The sequence below is a fragment of the Mobula hypostoma genome, chromosome 9, assembly GCF_963921235.1.
Source record: "Mobula hypostoma chromosome 9, sMobHyp1.1, whole genome shotgun sequence".
In the NCBI taxonomy this organism is placed as follows: domain Eukaryota; kingdom Metazoa; phylum Chordata; class Chondrichthyes; order Myliobatiformes; family Myliobatidae; genus Mobula; species Mobula hypostoma.
In genome coordinates, this window is record NC_086105.1 from 99,016,415 (window position 1) to 99,034,408 (window position 17,994).

Here is a 17,994-nt window from a genome sequence, read left to right on the forward strand (position 1 = left end):
TCATGTCTACTGTGTTCAGTTTGTCAACCTGCTGAATGATATCAACATGTACTTCTTTTTTATTCAGATCACCAGTACTTTCAGTTTCTCTTAAGCCTCTTACAGGGCTGTAGTTATGTTTGTTCCGAAAGCTGGACAATAAACTTCCAACTCCAAACTACTTGGACCCAATTAAGAGTTTACACGTCATGGGTGTTGGGAAGTGTGGCGAGTGGCGCTCTGCCTGCTGGGAGGTGTGGCGAGTGGAGCTCTGCGTTTTGGGAAGTGTGGCGAGTGGAGCTCTGCGTGCTGGGAGGTGTGGCGAGTGGCGCGCTGCGTGCTGGGAGGTGTGGCGAGTGGCGCGCTGCGTGCTGGGAGGTGTGGCGAGTGGCGCGGTGCTTGCTGGGTGGTGGGGCGAGAGGCGCGCTGTGTGCCGGGAGGTTTGGCTGTGGTGGCGGGCGGGCGGTTGGTTCGTGATCGGTCGCCAGTATGGCGACGGGGAATGGGTCGCTCTCGGATTTCCCCGAGAGCTTCAATAACTCCTTTTGTCCGAAATGCTCCGGCATGGAGTACGCGGCCGCTGCTAAGTGGGTCCGGCTGAATGTAGGCGGCACTCGATTCCTGAGCACCCGGCAAACCCTGTGCCGCGATCCCAAATCATTCCTGTACCGACTGTGTCAAGCCGACCCGGACCTGGACTCGGACAAGGTGCGGAGAAAGCGGGGCTGATCGGGGCAAGGATGGAGCGTACCGGTGGTAGGGGGCACCAGGACTGCGGAAGGGAGGTAGTAGGCAGCGGGAGCCCATGGGTGTGCTCGCAGAGGGGTGACGAGGTGTGTTGTGGAGATGAGTTCGCCTATTAATGTGAGCGCTAAAAGCGGGGTTGCAAACTGTTGTAGTGTGGAAATGTAGTTGCCTGTTTATTTTACAGTCGGGGTATGAAGTATGATAAGGTGGTGAAGGTACTGGACAGTGGGGCGAGGGGGTGATTAATGAGATAAAGCTGTCAGACAGTAATGAAGAAGGAATGGTCTGGTTGCTGAGCATTCTGATCGAAAGCTTGCTTAATCAATACTGGGCTGAATGCGAAATCTAAGTGCTTATTGAAGCACCTTTTGTCTTTAGTATAAATATTTACATTGCACATCTAATGTATTACTTTAGTGTGGCACACGTAGTCCTTTAATCTCTCGTTGACGGCTTTATTTCCAGACAATGTAGTAAATCTGAATTTTGTCAAAATATATTACAGTATAACTTAACGGAGGGCCAAGCTGTGGTCTTAAGGATGAACAACTTTCCACCCAAGAAGACTAGTTGAATTGGTGAATAGAGTAGTCACTGGCGCCTTCAAGCTTCTGTTGGGGAGTGGTAGAAGATGAGAATTTTAGGACAATGCCTTTCAGGGAAAGTGAGAAGAGAATATGAGCCACAGGGAGGCTGAAAGGGACAACTGTGTCGAAAATGTGGAAGCTGGTTCTTAATATTCCCAAAGTTTCTATCCTAATATGACCTTTTTTTTAAGTTGGATACAGAAGGTATGCTTTACCTAGAGTGTCTAAAGCTTGTTGTAAAGTACCATTGTGAGTTGGCACTGCCTTAGATGAATGTGGTAAGTTGTCTGCAACTGTAGGATGCAAACAGTATCGCTTAAGGCAATTTATTTTGAGATGAACAGGAAGGGAACTGGTTTTCTGAGTATGTTTTTGTACAGCAGAACCAAGTAACTACCTTGATGATAAGAGACTTGTATGTTTGAATCGGTAGGTTTAGACCAATAGTTCTCAGCCTGGGATCCAGGCTTTATAATGGGGGTCCATGGCATAAAAAGGTTTAGACAGCCATCTCTCTCAGCCCTTGACCATTGCTTAATCACATAAAAAATGTCAGTATCAGCCTCGCTAATGAATTGAGCTTGGATAAGGTGGAGTATTCCCTTCCATTTATCGGTTCGATAGTTTTGCAAAAGCTGCAAGCTTGAGTTTTTTACTTGGCAAGTAGAAACCTGGTATTTCACTACATTTGTTGCACAAAAGTGACGTAGCTATTAATTTTAGCACAATTCCCCTTTTATTGGTGGTATCTCTGCTGGCAACATTGAGCACTGGTGAACACTATTAAAGGGCAGTGAGTTAGCTGAGGACGCTGAATGTTGTCTGTCAGCCATTAGCTGCAGAAGTGCTGTAATGTGAAACAGAAAGAAACATTTATACTGGCAAGTGAAAGGTAGGACTGTGTGAAGCAGAATATTTTAACTGGGAAAGGGCACAGATGAGTTGGGCTTTCAGTGGCTGAGATGAAAGGTGGTTCTGGTGCTAGGCGAATCTTCCCAGTAATTGCTAATTCTGGTTCAGCTACTTTCCTTTGCTTTGCTTCCCATTAACATTCCCATTCCCTGCTGCTCTCAGGAGCCAGAAGGGAAACCTCTGCTAACTGAATCAGTTTTCACAGAGCTGAGCAGAGATCAGTAGAAATATCCTTGAGTTTAATGAATACAGGCAATCTTGTTGCAGTATAGGCACCCTAAGCCCAGTACTGAAACACATAGCAATGCAGTAACACCGTATTTAGTTATCAGTGCTATTAGATGTGTTTGGAAAATGTTAAATGCCTTGAAACGGAAAATGTTCATATCTCAACCAGTTTAACCACCAGCTTGTGTTTTTCTTTGGTTTGAATTTTCCTTCTCAGATTCTCTCTGTTTTTCTCTCCAACAAATTGCGGACGGTAACTTGTAAAGAGCTACTGCATGAGTAAAGATTATGTGGTGTCCTCAAATTCGCCAGTTCCAAGTCTTTGAACTCCAGTGGTGTACTGGTGCAGCTCTCCAGCTTTCTGAATAGTCAGCTTTCTAGGCTGTCATTACACAGCATGGGAACTCTTCCCTGGCACCCACCTCGGGAACAACCTAAAATAAAGGAAGAGAAATCTGGCTAAGGATGTAACACATCCACTGACTGATGTTCTAATACTTCAGCTGGAAAAACCGTGCCAATGAATGGCTTCGTTGGTGTCAAGGGGGGAATGTTAATGAGTATTTGGACTGAAAAATATTCCAAAGAAAGAATTGGCATAGTTTTGGAGTAGGTTCTAGCAATGACATGCAGTGGAGAAAACTCTCAGAAGTATCGGTTTAAGTTGTTGTGTGCTCTTAAATGCTCATTATTTAAAAAGATTATCTGGCTGCTTATTGAATTGCTGGTTAGTGGAAGAGCTTTACACATCTTGTAGTACTTTCCTTCCAAGTCCAAGCAGTTGATAAGCAAGACTACAGGAAAGAAGCCTCTAATGTGTGTGCCAGATTAAGGGTGGGTGTCAAATAATTTTAAATTCTGTATTGGGCAGCGTCAATTATGTGAGCAGTGGTATCTAACACTTGCCTCTCTGCACAGTGAATTTGGTTTGAACTTCCGCTGCTTTTCACAGTAGGTGGGATTTGATTAGTAATAGACTAAGTAAACTCAATTAAAATAAGGTAATGTGGAGAGCATTGGCTGCTATATTTACTTGGGTCAGGCAACACCCTGTGAAGAAAAGAGGTTTGGTATGTCAGTTGGCACTCTGCTCATTGTCAAGTTCAAGCACTTCACCATAGCCACAGATCTACTTGGGTGGTAGTTGTTTTGGTAAAGTTTCTATCCAGAAAATGGATACTATTGGAAGGAAACTGGCATGATCCTAGACAGGAAACTTGGGTACCGCGGCATCTCTCCCAGCCCAGTCAGTCTCTCCAGTACCTCCTCACAAATATCCGATGGCTGCTGTCTAACTTCCGAGAGCAGACCCACAATTGGCAAGTGACTCATAATTTTTGCTGTTGCCTCAGCACCAGAGAGCTGGATTCAAACCTGACCTTGGATGGTACTCCTGTCACATAAGCAGGAGAGATCACCTGATGCTATGCAGTCAGGAGGGAGTTACCCTGGCACCCCTCAGCGTTGATACCAAATCTCATGAAATCTTTCAGTACCTGGTCAAATGCAAGTAAGAACATTTCCTTGTTACCACCAGCTATCTTCCCTCAGCTACTGAATGTTGAACAGCACTTGGAAGGAGCACTGCAAGTTGCAAGTGTACAGTGTATGTTGTGGGTGGAGGAGTGTAATGTCTGTGAGCAAATGGTCGTGGTTACATAATCACTGAGTGAGCTGGTCGAGCTCTGAAGGGCACACAAGGTCTGCACGGGCAGTAAGCTAACTAATAGGAGGGATAAACCTATTTGACATCATCGTCACACATCTAACTGCAGCAGATGCATTGGCAGAAGTGACTACCACACTGTCTTTGTGGAGACAAGTTCCTAGTTTCAGGCTCAGAATGTTCGCCATTGTGGTTGGTTACTGTCAAAATAAATGAGATAATGGATTTGACGATTGAAAGCTGGGCATCGATGAGTTGCTAAGAATCATCATCAGCAGCGGAAATGTTTACTGCAGTAATCTAAAGTCCAGCAGATCCCTTACTTTATTGCAGTTAATGGTTCAATGAGGAGTGGACATGAGCATATTAGGAGAGCAGCTGTGTGCGAAAGTGAGGTACTGATCTATTGAAGCTAGAACACAAGGCTACAAACAGCATATATAGTTAGAGCAAAATGACTTCGCAAACGATGGTTTCAGTCATACTTTAGATCATCATTTCTGTATTCCTGCCAGTACCAGGCTAACGCTACAAGAATTCCTCAAGGCAGTGTCCTAGCTTCGGCTTTCTTCATCCATATTATCAATGAATTTGTTTCTGGTGTCGGAGTATTCACTCACGATTGAACAATTCCTTTTGCAAATCCTCAACAAATGAAGCCATCTGCACGTGGAGGTATGTTCACCTGAAAGACTGCAGTCTTATAAGAAGGTGATTGCCACCTTTTCATCTAGTAAAGGCTGTAATTGGACCTTGCCATTGATGGCCATGCCAGGAAAATGAATAATGCAAAAACAAAATCTCTCCTTCCTTCCACTCTAACTATGATCCTTTATTATTATTAATTCCTTCCATTTTCCCACAATTTTAAGCCTGTAGTTTCTTTCACTTTCTCCAATTAGGATGGAAGGTCATCAGTCTCAATTAATCTGGTTCTTTATTCACAGTTGTTGAATATTTTCACCATATTTTCCCTTCTTTCATGAAAGTTTAAAGTAAATTTATTATCAAGGTGTACTCATGTCACTATATGCAACCCAGAGATTAATTTTCTCGTGGGCATACTGAATAAATACAATAACATAATAGATTCAATGAAAGACCACACCAACTGGGTGGACAGTCAATCTGCATTGAACAACAAACTGTACAGATTCAAAAAGAAAGTGAGAGATAATAATAAATCATTATCGTCATTATGTAGACAATAATGGTTTCATGACAATGATGGTTTTTGACACACTTTTATATAGATGTGGTTTCCCATTACCTTCTGGGTTGTTGACCCCCAACCATTATAAATACTCTTTCGAGATTGTCTGCCTGACATCAGTGTTTGCATAACCAGGATTTGTGATGTACATCTGCTGCTCATACGACCATCTACCACCAGCTCCTATGGCTTCATGTAATCCTGATTGGGTGGGCTAGGCAAGGACTACACCTTGCCCAAAGATGACCCGCAGGCTAGCAGAAGGAAGGAGATCCTTGCACCTCCTTTGGTAGAGGCATAGCTCCACTCCACCATCCAAATAATAAATAACAAAGCAACAAAGAACATGAGATGAATCCTTGAAAGTGAGTCCATAGGTTGTGGGAACAGTTCAGTGATGAGGCAAGTGGAATTGAGTAAAGTTATTTCCTCTGGTTCAGGACCCTGATGGTAGAGGGGTAATAACTGTTCCTGAACCTGGTGGTGTGAGTCCTAAGGCTCCTGTACCTTCTCCCTGATGGCAACAGTGAAAAGAGAGCGTGACCTGGGTGGTTGAGGTCCCTGCTTTCCTTCAACAACCCTCCGTGTAGATGCACTAAATGCTGGGGAGGACTTTACCTGTGATAGACTGGGCCATAGCCACTAGTTGTAGGATTTTCCGCCCAAGGGCATTGGTGTTTCCATACCGAGCTGTGCTGTAGTCAGTCAGTATACTGTCCACCATATATGTTTAGAAGTTTGTTAAAGTTTTAGATGTGATTTTTCGCAAACTCCTAAGGAAATAGAGGCACTGCTATGCTTTCTTCCTAATTGTATTTGCGTGTTGGGCTAATGTCAAGGAATTTAAAGTTGCTGATATTATCCACCTCTGAACCCCCGATGAAGACTAGCTCATGGATCTCTGGTTTCCTCCTCCTGAAGTCAATAATGTACTCCTTGGTCTTGCTGACATTGAGTAGGAGGTTGTTGTTGTGGCACCACTCAGTCAGATCTCCAGTCTCCCTCCTGTGTGCTGATTCTTCACCTTTGATTCTGCCTACGACAGCGGTGTCATCAGCGAACTAGAATATGACATTGGAGCTGTGCTTAGCCACTCAGTCAGGAATGTAGAGTGTGCAGTGTGTTGGTATTAGCAGCAAGGCTACCGTTGAGGGTCCAGCCATTATGGCATTGGTAAATGATCATCCTAAACCATGTATTGAAGGTGCATCAGATGCTGGTCAGTTGGACATTTCACAGGTACAGCCGGGAATATTGAGGGAACCATGGTAGGATTTGCATGGCTCAGAGGGAAGTTTGCATTCGAGGGGCATACCAGTGTGTTTGCTGCATTTGTCCCAAGACGGTAGAGTTTCAGCTTAAAGATAAATTCAGTCATCCAGAAATGAGCCCCCTATGTGTGCAGGAAGTAAACCATCAATGCATCATGTTGATCTGAAACTAGCTTGGTAGTGTACCACCTTGACTGCCCATTACTCTATTAAATCTCAGTGAAACACCGTTGGATGTCCATATAGACAGAACTACAATTATCGACTTTCAATTGTTATGCAGTTATAATCTTTGTTTAGGTATGAACAGAAGACATGTATGCAGCCTCCATCTGTTCATGGAAAATATCAGCTCTCCAGGTGTTGGATAATCTGCTTTGCACACTGGAGAATTTGTATTGAGCTGCACCCAGCTGTTGCCTAGTTCAGGCATTTTCTTCTGTGGGCTTGTTCTGTCTCTCAAGTAGGGTGCCTTTTGAATAAATTAATTACTGCCAGCATTTGTGGAAATCAAACAGGATATGAAACTTTGCTCACGATGTATTTGAGAGACTACGGTGGTGCTGAAATGAAAACTAAGATTCTTTTCCTTTATCACAATTTATACGAGGTCTTGTATCAAAATATTGTTATACTTTAACGATCAAAATAAAGAAACTACAGTGGTATTAACTATAGGATGTGACTAATCAGGAAAAACAGATGGGAGCTAGAAGGACTGTGACAGATGGAGAGCATCGTAACCAGGCAAATGTAGACTGCCCGATTTTGGCATCTGAGTCCCAAGATAATTTGAACCAGTTTTCCCTCTCATATGTTGAGATTTTACATGAGGGTTGGTGTTTTATTTTTGGATGGGTGAATCTTTCAAAATGCATTTTCTTTAACCTCTCATCCAAATCACTGGTTTTCTGGTTTGCAAAGAGGAGTGTGTCAAAGTGTTTTATCATATGAAAATGTAAAGAATGGAACACTGTGGTCACTGAAAGGCTGAGTTACCGGCAGCCATAATTCATTACCAGAACAAAGTAGTCTTTTTGCAGGCCTGCAGAGGTGTGTTTTAATTTTGTGGCTTACTTGAATCATTGTAGCACATGGCTTTAGTTCAGGCAGATAGATGTATTAAAGCATGATCCTCCAAGTGAACCAGACTGCGGATACAGACCGCATGACTGTGCTTCTGCCATCAGTTGGCAATAATTGCATGGGAAGAGAGGGTGGAGGGTGATGCTGGTAGGAAATGAGAACCACGGCTGGGCTATGAACAGGAATATTTTGTATCAATGGTAGGTGAGCTTGTTTGTGCAGCTAGCAGCCTACTGCTCAGATCTTTATGGTTTCCATTGTCAGGAAACAAGAATGTCTCTGGTTAAACAGTAAAATTGTAAGCTGCCCTGTGGAGGAAATGGTAAAACTGTAATAGCCACTTGTCTTCAGCAGTTTAAAAATGTATTGTATTCTCGTGAAGTCTGCATAAATGCAATACATAGCATATCAGCCATTGCTCCAGAAATCAGCGTTTTTCAGTGTTGCTGTTTAGGAATTTTCATCTCTTCATCCATCCAAAATACAGGGATTGAATATGCAGATGAAGCAAGCAAATTATATACATGGGGTCTGGGAACATAACAAAAAGGAAGTCTTGCACACCTTGAGTGCAGTCTACAAAGGATATGTGTGCCTTGGAGGAGCATGGTGCACATTGACAAATTGATTCCTGGATTAGAGTGTCCCCACGGGAGGAAAATGAGTGAAAGGCTCTAATCCCTGGAGTTTAGCAGTATTAGAGGTATTCTCATTGAAACCCAGAGGATTTTGAGAGGGATTAGCAGAGTGATTCCTGAGAGTTTATTAGGAAGTCATGCAAACCAGCATCAAAATTAGTAATTGCCTTTTTATTTTTGAACAAGGCGAAATCCGTGTGAATCACTGGAATTTTCTGCTCAAAGCCTGTAACTGCTTAATCATAAGATATATTTGGAACTAAGATCAATTGATTTTTGAAAGTTGAATAACCTAGCGATGGGATGGGAAAGCGGAACTGAGTCAAGATTATTTATGATATTGAATGGCAGAGTAGCTTCATGTAGCCCTGTGGTCTTAGTGTGGAAATGGAAAGGAATGCGCTCAGATTTTCATCCGGATATTTACTTTGTCTTACCTAGGGCCAGACACCAACAGATCTCTCCCCTGTAAAAAGAACACAAGATTCTGCACATGCTGAAAACTTATCCACTGTCGTCTCTGACTAAATTCCTTCTTCAGCCCTTTGCCTCTTCCACTTATCCTCTATCCACTCACTGCTTCTTACTTCCTCACCTCTCCCCACCCACCCAATTTCCCCCTCACCTGTTATCACTTATCATCTGCCAGCTTGTGTACCTCACCCTCTCCCTACTTATTTGGGCTTCTGCACCCCCTTCCTTTCCAGTCCTGGTGAAAATCTTGGCTTGAAATATGAACTCTTTATTCCTCGGCTTAGATACTGCCTGATTTGCTGAGTTCCTCCAGCATTGTGTGTGTGTGTGCTGTGCAATAAAGGTAGTGTCTCTATTTAAAATGCTAAGTTGCAGAAGTTCGTTCAGCTGTGAAGTCTCCGGGAAGAAAGATGTTTGTTTTTGTGCTTGAGCTTGTGCTGAATACTATATGAAAGTGGTGTGAGGAAAACTTGGGGCTACATGGATAGAGTAGAGGGAATCAGATCAGATCATACTTTCATCAGAGGACAGAACATTGCCAGTCTGGAGAAAGTATTTCTAACCTCAAATCTAAGCAATGTTGTTGGCAGCAGGTAATGAGGGGGTGAGCAGATAACTGTACTTGCAAGATGCAACTTGATGTTATAGGTGTTGGAATTTTATTGGCAGATATTTGGCAAATGTTAAAGTGGATGAATGAAGCACAATCAACGTAGTTCATGTTTCTCATGACATTTTAAACATTTGGTATTCACACTTTAGTTCCTGCTCTTGTCCTTTGCTTTTGGTTTTGAATTTTTCTTATAGCACTCTCACTTTTTGTTCTGTAAAACTTTCTGTTTGAGCATGTTGCTTTTTTGGTTTAGGGATATACCTTGCAGCTGAGCGCACTTCCCATCTAATTCATTGTCCACACCTTTCAGATCTCCTTACCAGAAGCATCGGAGGAATGATCTGTCTGCGTTATTGACACTGACAGAAACGTGCCGACGAGATTTACTGAAGCGGTCCTAGGAGGAGAAAGCTCAGTAACCTGGATACTCTAGAAAAGCTGGGATTGCTCTCGTTTGGAACAGAAAAGCTTGCAGGAAGCTTGTGGTTGAATTCAAGCTTGCTGATTTTTTTTTAAGTAAATGTCAACTGTTTTCTTGATGTCCTGCCCTGCTGGGCTTGTCTTCCTGCTCTTCATTTCACAACACATTTGTCTATGTTCTCATTTTCTAACTACTGCCGTTCACTCATTAAGCAACTTCAGCTGTTGTTTGCTACCGTGTTATGAAAAAGGGTCACCTCTCTGAAACATTAGCTCTGATTGTCTGTCTACTCACTGGTGTAGCTTGACCTGCTGTGTATTATCAGCACTTTCTGTTGTTATTTCACATTTCTAGCATTTGCTGTTTATTTTTCTCATGTTATTTTACTGGCTGATTGAAGCATCTGTTCAGGAGGACTGTTTTCATCCAATGAAGAAAGTTCTTGGTCAATGTTATTTCTTAATGAATCCTTTAAGTTACTTACAAAAGGACAGAAATAGAAATTTAAAAATCAAGATTTGTCTTGAACTCAGATATTCATTTAAACAATCTTTATTTTCTAAAGTAAAAGATGCTTCGTGTAATCTCTTGGCTTTCTGTGGTGGAGCTGGTTATGTATTGCACAGTACTTAACTACTTCACGAATTTATTCATTTATTCAGATATAGTGCAGAACAGACCCTTCTGGCCCTTTGAGCTGAGCTGCCCAGCGATCCCCCAATTTAAACCTAGCCTAATCACAGGTCAATTCACAATGACCAGTTAACTTACTAACTGGTATGTCTTTGGACTGAGGGAGGAATACAGTCACGGGGAGAACATACAAACTTACAGGCAGCGGTAGGAATTGAACCCAGGTCGCCTGTACTGTAAAGCGTTGTGCTAGCCACTATTCTACCATACCACCCACGGTGTGGTGCTCAATTGTTCTTATAGTTTACCATCCAAGTAAGTGTTAAATCCTTATTCTACTTAATCCACCTATTTCTCTGCATTGTTTCATGCACTCGTTTCTACGTACTCATGTATTTACTGCATTTGCTTCATGTCCTTCTCACCAGTAAAGGTTGTTGTGTAGTTCTGTAAGTTTGAAAGACGTATTGGGTACAAAGGAAATCAAGGAACGTGTGGAATAAGTGGGAAAATGTTGATCTGGTAAATCCATCAAGATACCTTTGGCTGATGGAACAACCTTAACGGGCTGTAAGGTTTGCACATCCTCCTTGTAAAATGTTTTGTATTGCTGGCTGTATACCATGCAGCATCTATCTTTTTAACCAGCCAATGGATTTAACACTTACATTTGTTTGTCCAGTCCTTCATTATTTCAACATTGATTTTGTGGCTCAGATTAAACATTGATCGTTAACGTTATGCCGTTAAAAGGGTTCACCCGGTGTACAATAGGACCAAGTGCTGCGGACGCACTTTACCCAGAAAATTTCCTGGGTATTTCTGAGATCCCAGGAAAAAAAGGCAAGCTAGTATTTGGAGAGAACAGTTGTAATGAGCTTTTCTTTGTTTGCCTGAAGGTATTGTACAAATCACAAAAGTTGTTTGGCTTTGGGATTTGACTGTTGCTATGAACAGTGACATAGTTTTCTTTTCCTTAATGATGGATTAATCTGATTTCCGTGGTGCCTTTGGGTTAACTGAGCCACCAGGTTTCCTGAGCGGGAAGAGAATTCAAGGTTGAGGTGCAGAGGAAATCTGAAATCTAGTAATTTTTTTCTATATTTAGACTGGAAGAGGTAAACTGCAAAATTATTAAATATTTAACAACTAAATCCTTTCAAAGGCACTTTTACTGTAACATCCTATATAAGTAACTGAAGTGTAATTCTTGCTTTAGTGATCACAGTTGAGACAAGTGATTGGGCAAAGACTAAGACTACAATGTGCTGGGAGAGTTGAGTGAAAAGTATCTTATGAGAAAACAGATGTTCTTAAATTATGCAGTAGTTACTCAGATGTAGGTCCTCCCCCAGTTACAAACCCCTGACTCCCGGGCGTCCCGTACATACAAATGAGTATTTGGGAGACCAATGAGATAGATGTGAATGGACTTGTTGCTTGCCGCTGGGCTGCAGGCATGTTCTGGGTGGGAAGGCAGCATTTCCCACTCTGATCTGCAACAAAGGGTTCTAGGCCAAGCCAAGTCTGAAGTGCTGTGCATTCACTGGGTTGGTAAGACCGGTTGCAGGCCGCTCTCCCCTTTCCTGTTTACCCATTCTCCTGTTGCAGTTGTATCTGTGACCCTCTGCCACACACTGCTTTTAATCATTTCCAATTTGCAGTTCTCAGGAACTTGGCATGGCCTGTACTTAATTGCATCATTCTATTTGTCCTAAGGAGTGTGTCTCATTGTCCAGATGTGTTAAACTAAAGCCATATCTGTCTTCTCAAATAGATGTGAAAGGTCCCATGGGACTCTGTGAAGATCTGGTGCCTAGCAGTTACCCCTCTATTTCATCAAACCTCTTTTAGAAAAATAGCAACTTCAGCTTTATCAAATCTTTTATAATAGATATCTGCCTATTCCTCTTAAAATCTCAGTTGCTCAGAACTTTTCAGAGAGCTTCTGATGGTAAAATCTCTATTCCTTGACTTAACCTTGGTGGCCATACCTTCCAAAAAAAATTGAAGTTCTCCACAACATAAGTCAATTTATATTTGGGAAATTGATACTCTTAAATTTAGGTTATATATTTATGAGTTAGTGAGACCTCAAGGGCTACCGGGAGAAGAAGATGCATGGACGTAGGTGGTTAGTTGTGATACCAGTGAGTAGCACTTTTGGGCTGAGAACTGAATTTTCATCCCTATTGCTGACAGCTTGCTTGAGCAAGCTGGCTTTGTGCCAGCAGTAAATTTGGATATTATCCATTTGTTCCTCTGATTTAAAGAGATTGTAAATGGCTGGGGCTTCAGCACAAATCTTGTTGGCACCCTGCTATTTACAAACTGTCACAATGAAAATGACCTGCTTATTCCCATACCTGATATGTATCCTATATCTTGGCCAGATAATGTCTTGCATGGTTTGTGATAATCTGCCAATTGCTACATAGTTCTAGTTTGTGCAAGGTACTCCGTCCCCTTATTCTAAGAAGTGCCTTCAGACTTTGTCCATGACTTCCACTGAGATTAAAATTAAATTAAGATGGCAAATCATGAGCATATTTCATTGCTTTCAGAAGATAGCCCTGCATGATATTCCAATACAGGGTTAATTAAAATGTTTTTGGCACAGGTGCTTTGCTTCTGGAGGTACTGGAATTTGATGATATTTCAAAGTCTGCAAGAACAAAACTACGCAAGCATTTTCCATCAGAAACTTCATCCTTTCTCCATAATATGCCACATATGGTTTCTCTGCAGTGTTGCTTATTCAGCATGTACATAATAAACATTTTGTAAACCATTTACAACTAAAGTTTTCATACAAATTATCCTTACAATTGTGTGGTGCAAATCTGACTCTCTTTCCCACTCCCCCACTGCATCCCCTTTCCCATTCTCTTCACAATTGCAGCCTACCTTCTTCACCCATTTTAGAATTTTTTATTATGTTCCAAATCAATTTCTTGTGTCGGTCTAGTCCTGAAATTGTTGATGACTTCACTGGATGAAAGCTTCCTGTCTTATCATTTTTGGCAATTCTGTTGTAGTTCTCTCAGTTGACATTCCTTTCTAGTTTGTTATTTAGGTTTCCTCTGTCTGATCAAGTTTAATTACTCCCAGTCTGAAAGAGTTTTGCCACTCTGAAGACTTTTAATGACAATTGAAAAATGATTTAAAGTCAACAAAGAACTGTCGAGGTGTAGACACTGCTGCAAAGTGGGAAACCCAACATTTGATCTTTGATAATATTCTCATGTGGCATCTTTGGAAATGTTGCACATAAAAGGTACTGTATAAATACCTGTTGGTTTCTTAATCACAAAAATCTTCGATTTTACTTCCCTTTAGTCTTTTTTTTACATCTGTTGTTATCAGAAACTAATAACTTAGTTATCATTTTCAGTGCAAACATAGTTATTTATCTGCAGGTGATTTATCAAATGAGTAGTCCTGTTTGCATTAAGAAATGACATTCCACTTGCATCACCAAAATTCTCCAGTTATAAGGGTGGTGAAGCGGTTAGCACAACGCTATTACAGCTCGAGGCATCAGAGTTCAGAGTTCAATTCTGATCCCTCTCTGAGCAAGTTTGTATGCTCTAGTTTCCTCCCACAGTCCAAAGACATACTGGTTAGTAGGTTATTTGATCATTGTAAACTGTCCTGTGGATTAGGCAAGGGTTAAATGGGTGAGTTGCTGGGCAGTGTGGCTCAGTGGGCCAGAATAGCCCGCTCTATACTGTGTATCTAAATACATTTTTAAAAATAGACACGAGATTCTGCAGATGCTGCAGATCTTGAGCAATACACATAAAGTGTTGAAGGAACTCAGCAAGTTGGGCAGCATCTATGGAGAGGAATAAACAGTCAACATTTGAGGCCAATACCCTTAATCAGGATCGGAAGAGAAGGTGGCATCCCTTCAAGAAAAGGAAAAAAAATAGCCACCTTGTCACCCCAATTAGAAATATATAAAGATTCTTGGAAGAAACTTTACTGCAATTCTAAATGACAAATTTGCAGAATGTGGTCAGCTGGTGATAGGAAGCAAAATCTTTTTGGTCCAGTCCTATTTCAATACCAGCAGTTAAGTGGAAAATCTATGTGCTTCTGTTACGAGAGAAGTAATGTGGGAACCTTCTTATTAATTTAGTCAAAAGTAACAGCAATATTAATAATGCCAATGGCAGTAGTGTAAGGCTTGTTCACTAGCTCCTTTCATAGACCTTCCTCTTGTGGTAGTCATCTTCTCCGTGACATTGAAGTTTAAAGCTGTGTTATTTGGTCTGGGTTTTTCCATATCAAATCTCCCTGGCACCACTGATTTAAAGTCAAACACATAATTACAACAAATCAGCTGACAGTGTTGATTTGTATGATTTGCTTGCCTCATTATGATCTTTCATGTTTCCCGTCACTCATCCTTCTGACACACAACCCACTTATTGGTCACCTTGCACTATCTCACCCAAGGAAAAATAATCTTAATTTGCGCTTAGCTGTAAACAAGCCATTTTACAGTGTGAATTTAATTGCAATGGGTGGATATGAGATTAAGAAAGCTGAAGTAAGACAAAACAGGTGTCTGAACATAAAAATGTGAATTTTGAATTCCATGGTTAGAAGTGCTTCGTTGGACTATTCATAGCTTTGGGTAGCCTATTGTTGTTTAACCTTGTAATTAAAACTGCATTTGGTTTGATCTTTAAAAATGTAACTGGTCTAGATATAATCCTCTAAATTATAAAGAGTTTTACTTGCTGATGGTATGATTTTTCACAAAGATAATGACATTGTCCAAGGGAATAAATGTAGGCTGACATTTGTTCATTGAGTGATTTATCCATTGATGGAGCAGTTCAGCTGCTGGATCGGGATCTGATCATTCTGAAAGCTGTTCTGAACTTGCCTTCACTTCATCTGAACTGTTGAAGAAGGAGCTGAATGCGTGATGGGTACATTGGAAGTGCATAATGCTGAGATTCAATAAATAGCTTGGTCTTGTTTAAAAATAGTATTTAATGTGAAGAATAGTGTTCCATACAGCTTCACTCTGGGGAGAATTCACCAGGGTATGATCTGAGAACATGTAAGGATAGGAGCATGTAAGCCACTCAGCCCCTCCCTCAAGCCTGCTTCTACCATTCAGTACGATCATGATTGATGTTCCTCAGTGCCTCATCTCCTCTCTCGTGCTAGTTCTCCATAACCCTCAACTTCCTGATCTTTCATAAACTTATCTATTTCTTATTTAACTGTCACTAGTGATCTAGTATTCATGCCCAATCAAAGTAGAAAATTTCAGAAAATACTCACCTTTTACTAATGTATCTTTATTTGCATGCCATTTGTATCATTGTCATCTTCATAGTGTGGGTATAGGCCACATCATTTTATGGACATTAAGCATTTTCAGATTAGAATCAGGGTCAGTCTTTGACTTTCACCAATCATGAGCATATCATTACTGCACCTGTTAAACATTTTCCTATTTATACGTGTAACATCCGTCAAGGTTTCATTTTTACTGCCAAATTTATGCAAATTTCAAAGTACATTTATTATCAAAGTATTTATACTACATACAACCTTGAGGTTCGTCTCCTTACAGGCAGCCACAAAACAAGGAAGCCCAGTAGAACCATTAAAAAAGACCATCAGACATCCCGTGTGCAGGAAAACAAACAAATTGTGCAAACAATAAAAGTAAGCAAATAACACAAACAACATTCAGAACTAAAGTTCACAAAAGTGAGGCCACAGTCACGAAGTCAGGCACAGCCAATCCGGGAGCTCGTTGGTTGCAGGCCATAGTGCAGAGACGACTAAACCTTGCAAACTGTGAGCTGAACACATGCCCATCCTCCTCCGGCCCCGACACCCTGACTTTTTTGATCTGGCTTAGTACATAAATTGGCCAAATATGGCAAAGAATGTTCTTTGCTCTTGGAACCAGGCCCTGCTGCTTCAGTATTTCTTGGGCGTGAGTCCCACAGCCTCGATTCGGCCCGTACCCAATTTTTCCAATATGGCCTAGTGCTTAACTTGGTCATACAATGGCTTGTCCCTCGCTCTTGGGCCCAGGCCCAGGCCCCGCCGCCTCACCTCAGATCCGCAGCTTTGAATCGGCTTCAAGTCCATCCCAGCAATGGCCATACATTCCCCGCTTTGGACCTGGGTCCCGCCACCTCGATTTAGTCTGTATATGCCACATCACACTATCCTGCATCTTCGAGACTTCAGTTCACAAAGATGGAGGGTTGTACAGACCGTTCAAAAGCTTAACTCCAAAAGGGAAGCTACACGCTTTTGATTGCTGTGATTGCTTACCAGAAAAAGTGTGATTCATGGAGTAGTTAGTAGTTTTCTTTGCTACCAGCAAGTCGTCACTGTGCTCCAACAGTGCCGTCTTAAACCAAAAGTGCATTGGATGTAATTAATGCAGTGAGCTTTTCAAAGCCTTGGTCCATCCTGTTGCTTTGTTCCTCTACTAGAATGTCAACGTTAGTGTGGGTTCTTTCTTTGAATTTTGTGGGCTCCTTGTAAAACATGTTTGCTAAAGTAAAGAACTTGCAGGTCCTATGAACCATGCTCTGAGATCTTTTATAGTCCATTCGAGGGCAAGATGAAAGCTGGGTTTAATATCTTGCCCGATCAACAACCTTCATCCTATCTAAAAGCAGGTCTTCATTCACAGAATGATGTCCCCCATAGTCAGTCCACTGTGTGTACAGGTTCCCCTTTCCCAAAACTTGAGCTCAGAACCAGCATCCTCACTCTTGGTCTAATCAATACTTGTGTTGATTTCATTGGTTCCTCAATGGATTTCAGTCAACATCCATAAATCCACTTCCCATTCAAATATTACCCTTGTTCTAATTTCTTGTGTCCGATGTCTTTGAAATTCTCCATCTCCTCAGCTAATTCTGACAATAGTTTCTGTCATAGCTCTGCAATTTCATTGAATTTTTCCTCCCAGAGTCTGCCTCTGCCTTCTGTTCTGCTGTAACGTACTGTAATTCATAACTGGATTCATCTAAATTCAGGTGTTCAGATGTATTCCTCATTATTTATTCCAACTCGGCTTTATCAGTTCCAAATGCTTCTGTGTTTGAACCTCCTTGTGTAGCATTTAAGAGGAACTTTGACTTGTTAGTTAAGTGTTAGGATGTACGCTCTGCCGAAAAGGTTGAGAAGCTTTTGGTGAATGATGTCTTTTGGATATCAATGTATTTTAGTGTTGATTGAGACTAGTTATTAGTGTCAAAAATGCTTTACTGAATGTCCCAGAAAAAAGTTAAGTAAAATTCTGACTTGGACATTTCCAGTTGCCCAATAACAGATCATCTCAAATTTATGAATGGAAATTGTAATTATGTCTGCCACAAAGGAACAAGGATAATTTGAAGACTGGCATGCTGGTAGCTATTTTAAAGGGAGAAAGGCCAAAATGTGCTATTCTCCACTTCAACTGTACTTATGGTACTGTGCGAAAGTCTTAGGCACATGTAAAAAAAGATCTGTGAAGTGAAATG

General features: G+C 41.4%; 1 protein-coding gene across 1 annotated transcript in view; it reads left to right on the plus strand.

The window, feature by feature from the left end:
* Positions 1 to 375: 375 nt before the first annotated feature.
* LOC134351887 (BTB/POZ domain-containing protein KCTD5-like) overlaps positions 376 to 17,994 on the plus strand; it is a 66,381-nt gene continuing 48,762 nt past the window's right edge. Inside the window, exon 1 of the mRNA XM_063058743.1 lies at positions 376 to 687. Within this exon, the coding sequence (XP_062914813.1) occupies positions 469 to 687 (219 nt within the window). The 5' untranslated portion in view covers positions 376 to 468. The remainder of the gene's footprint in view (positions 688 to 17,994) is intronic.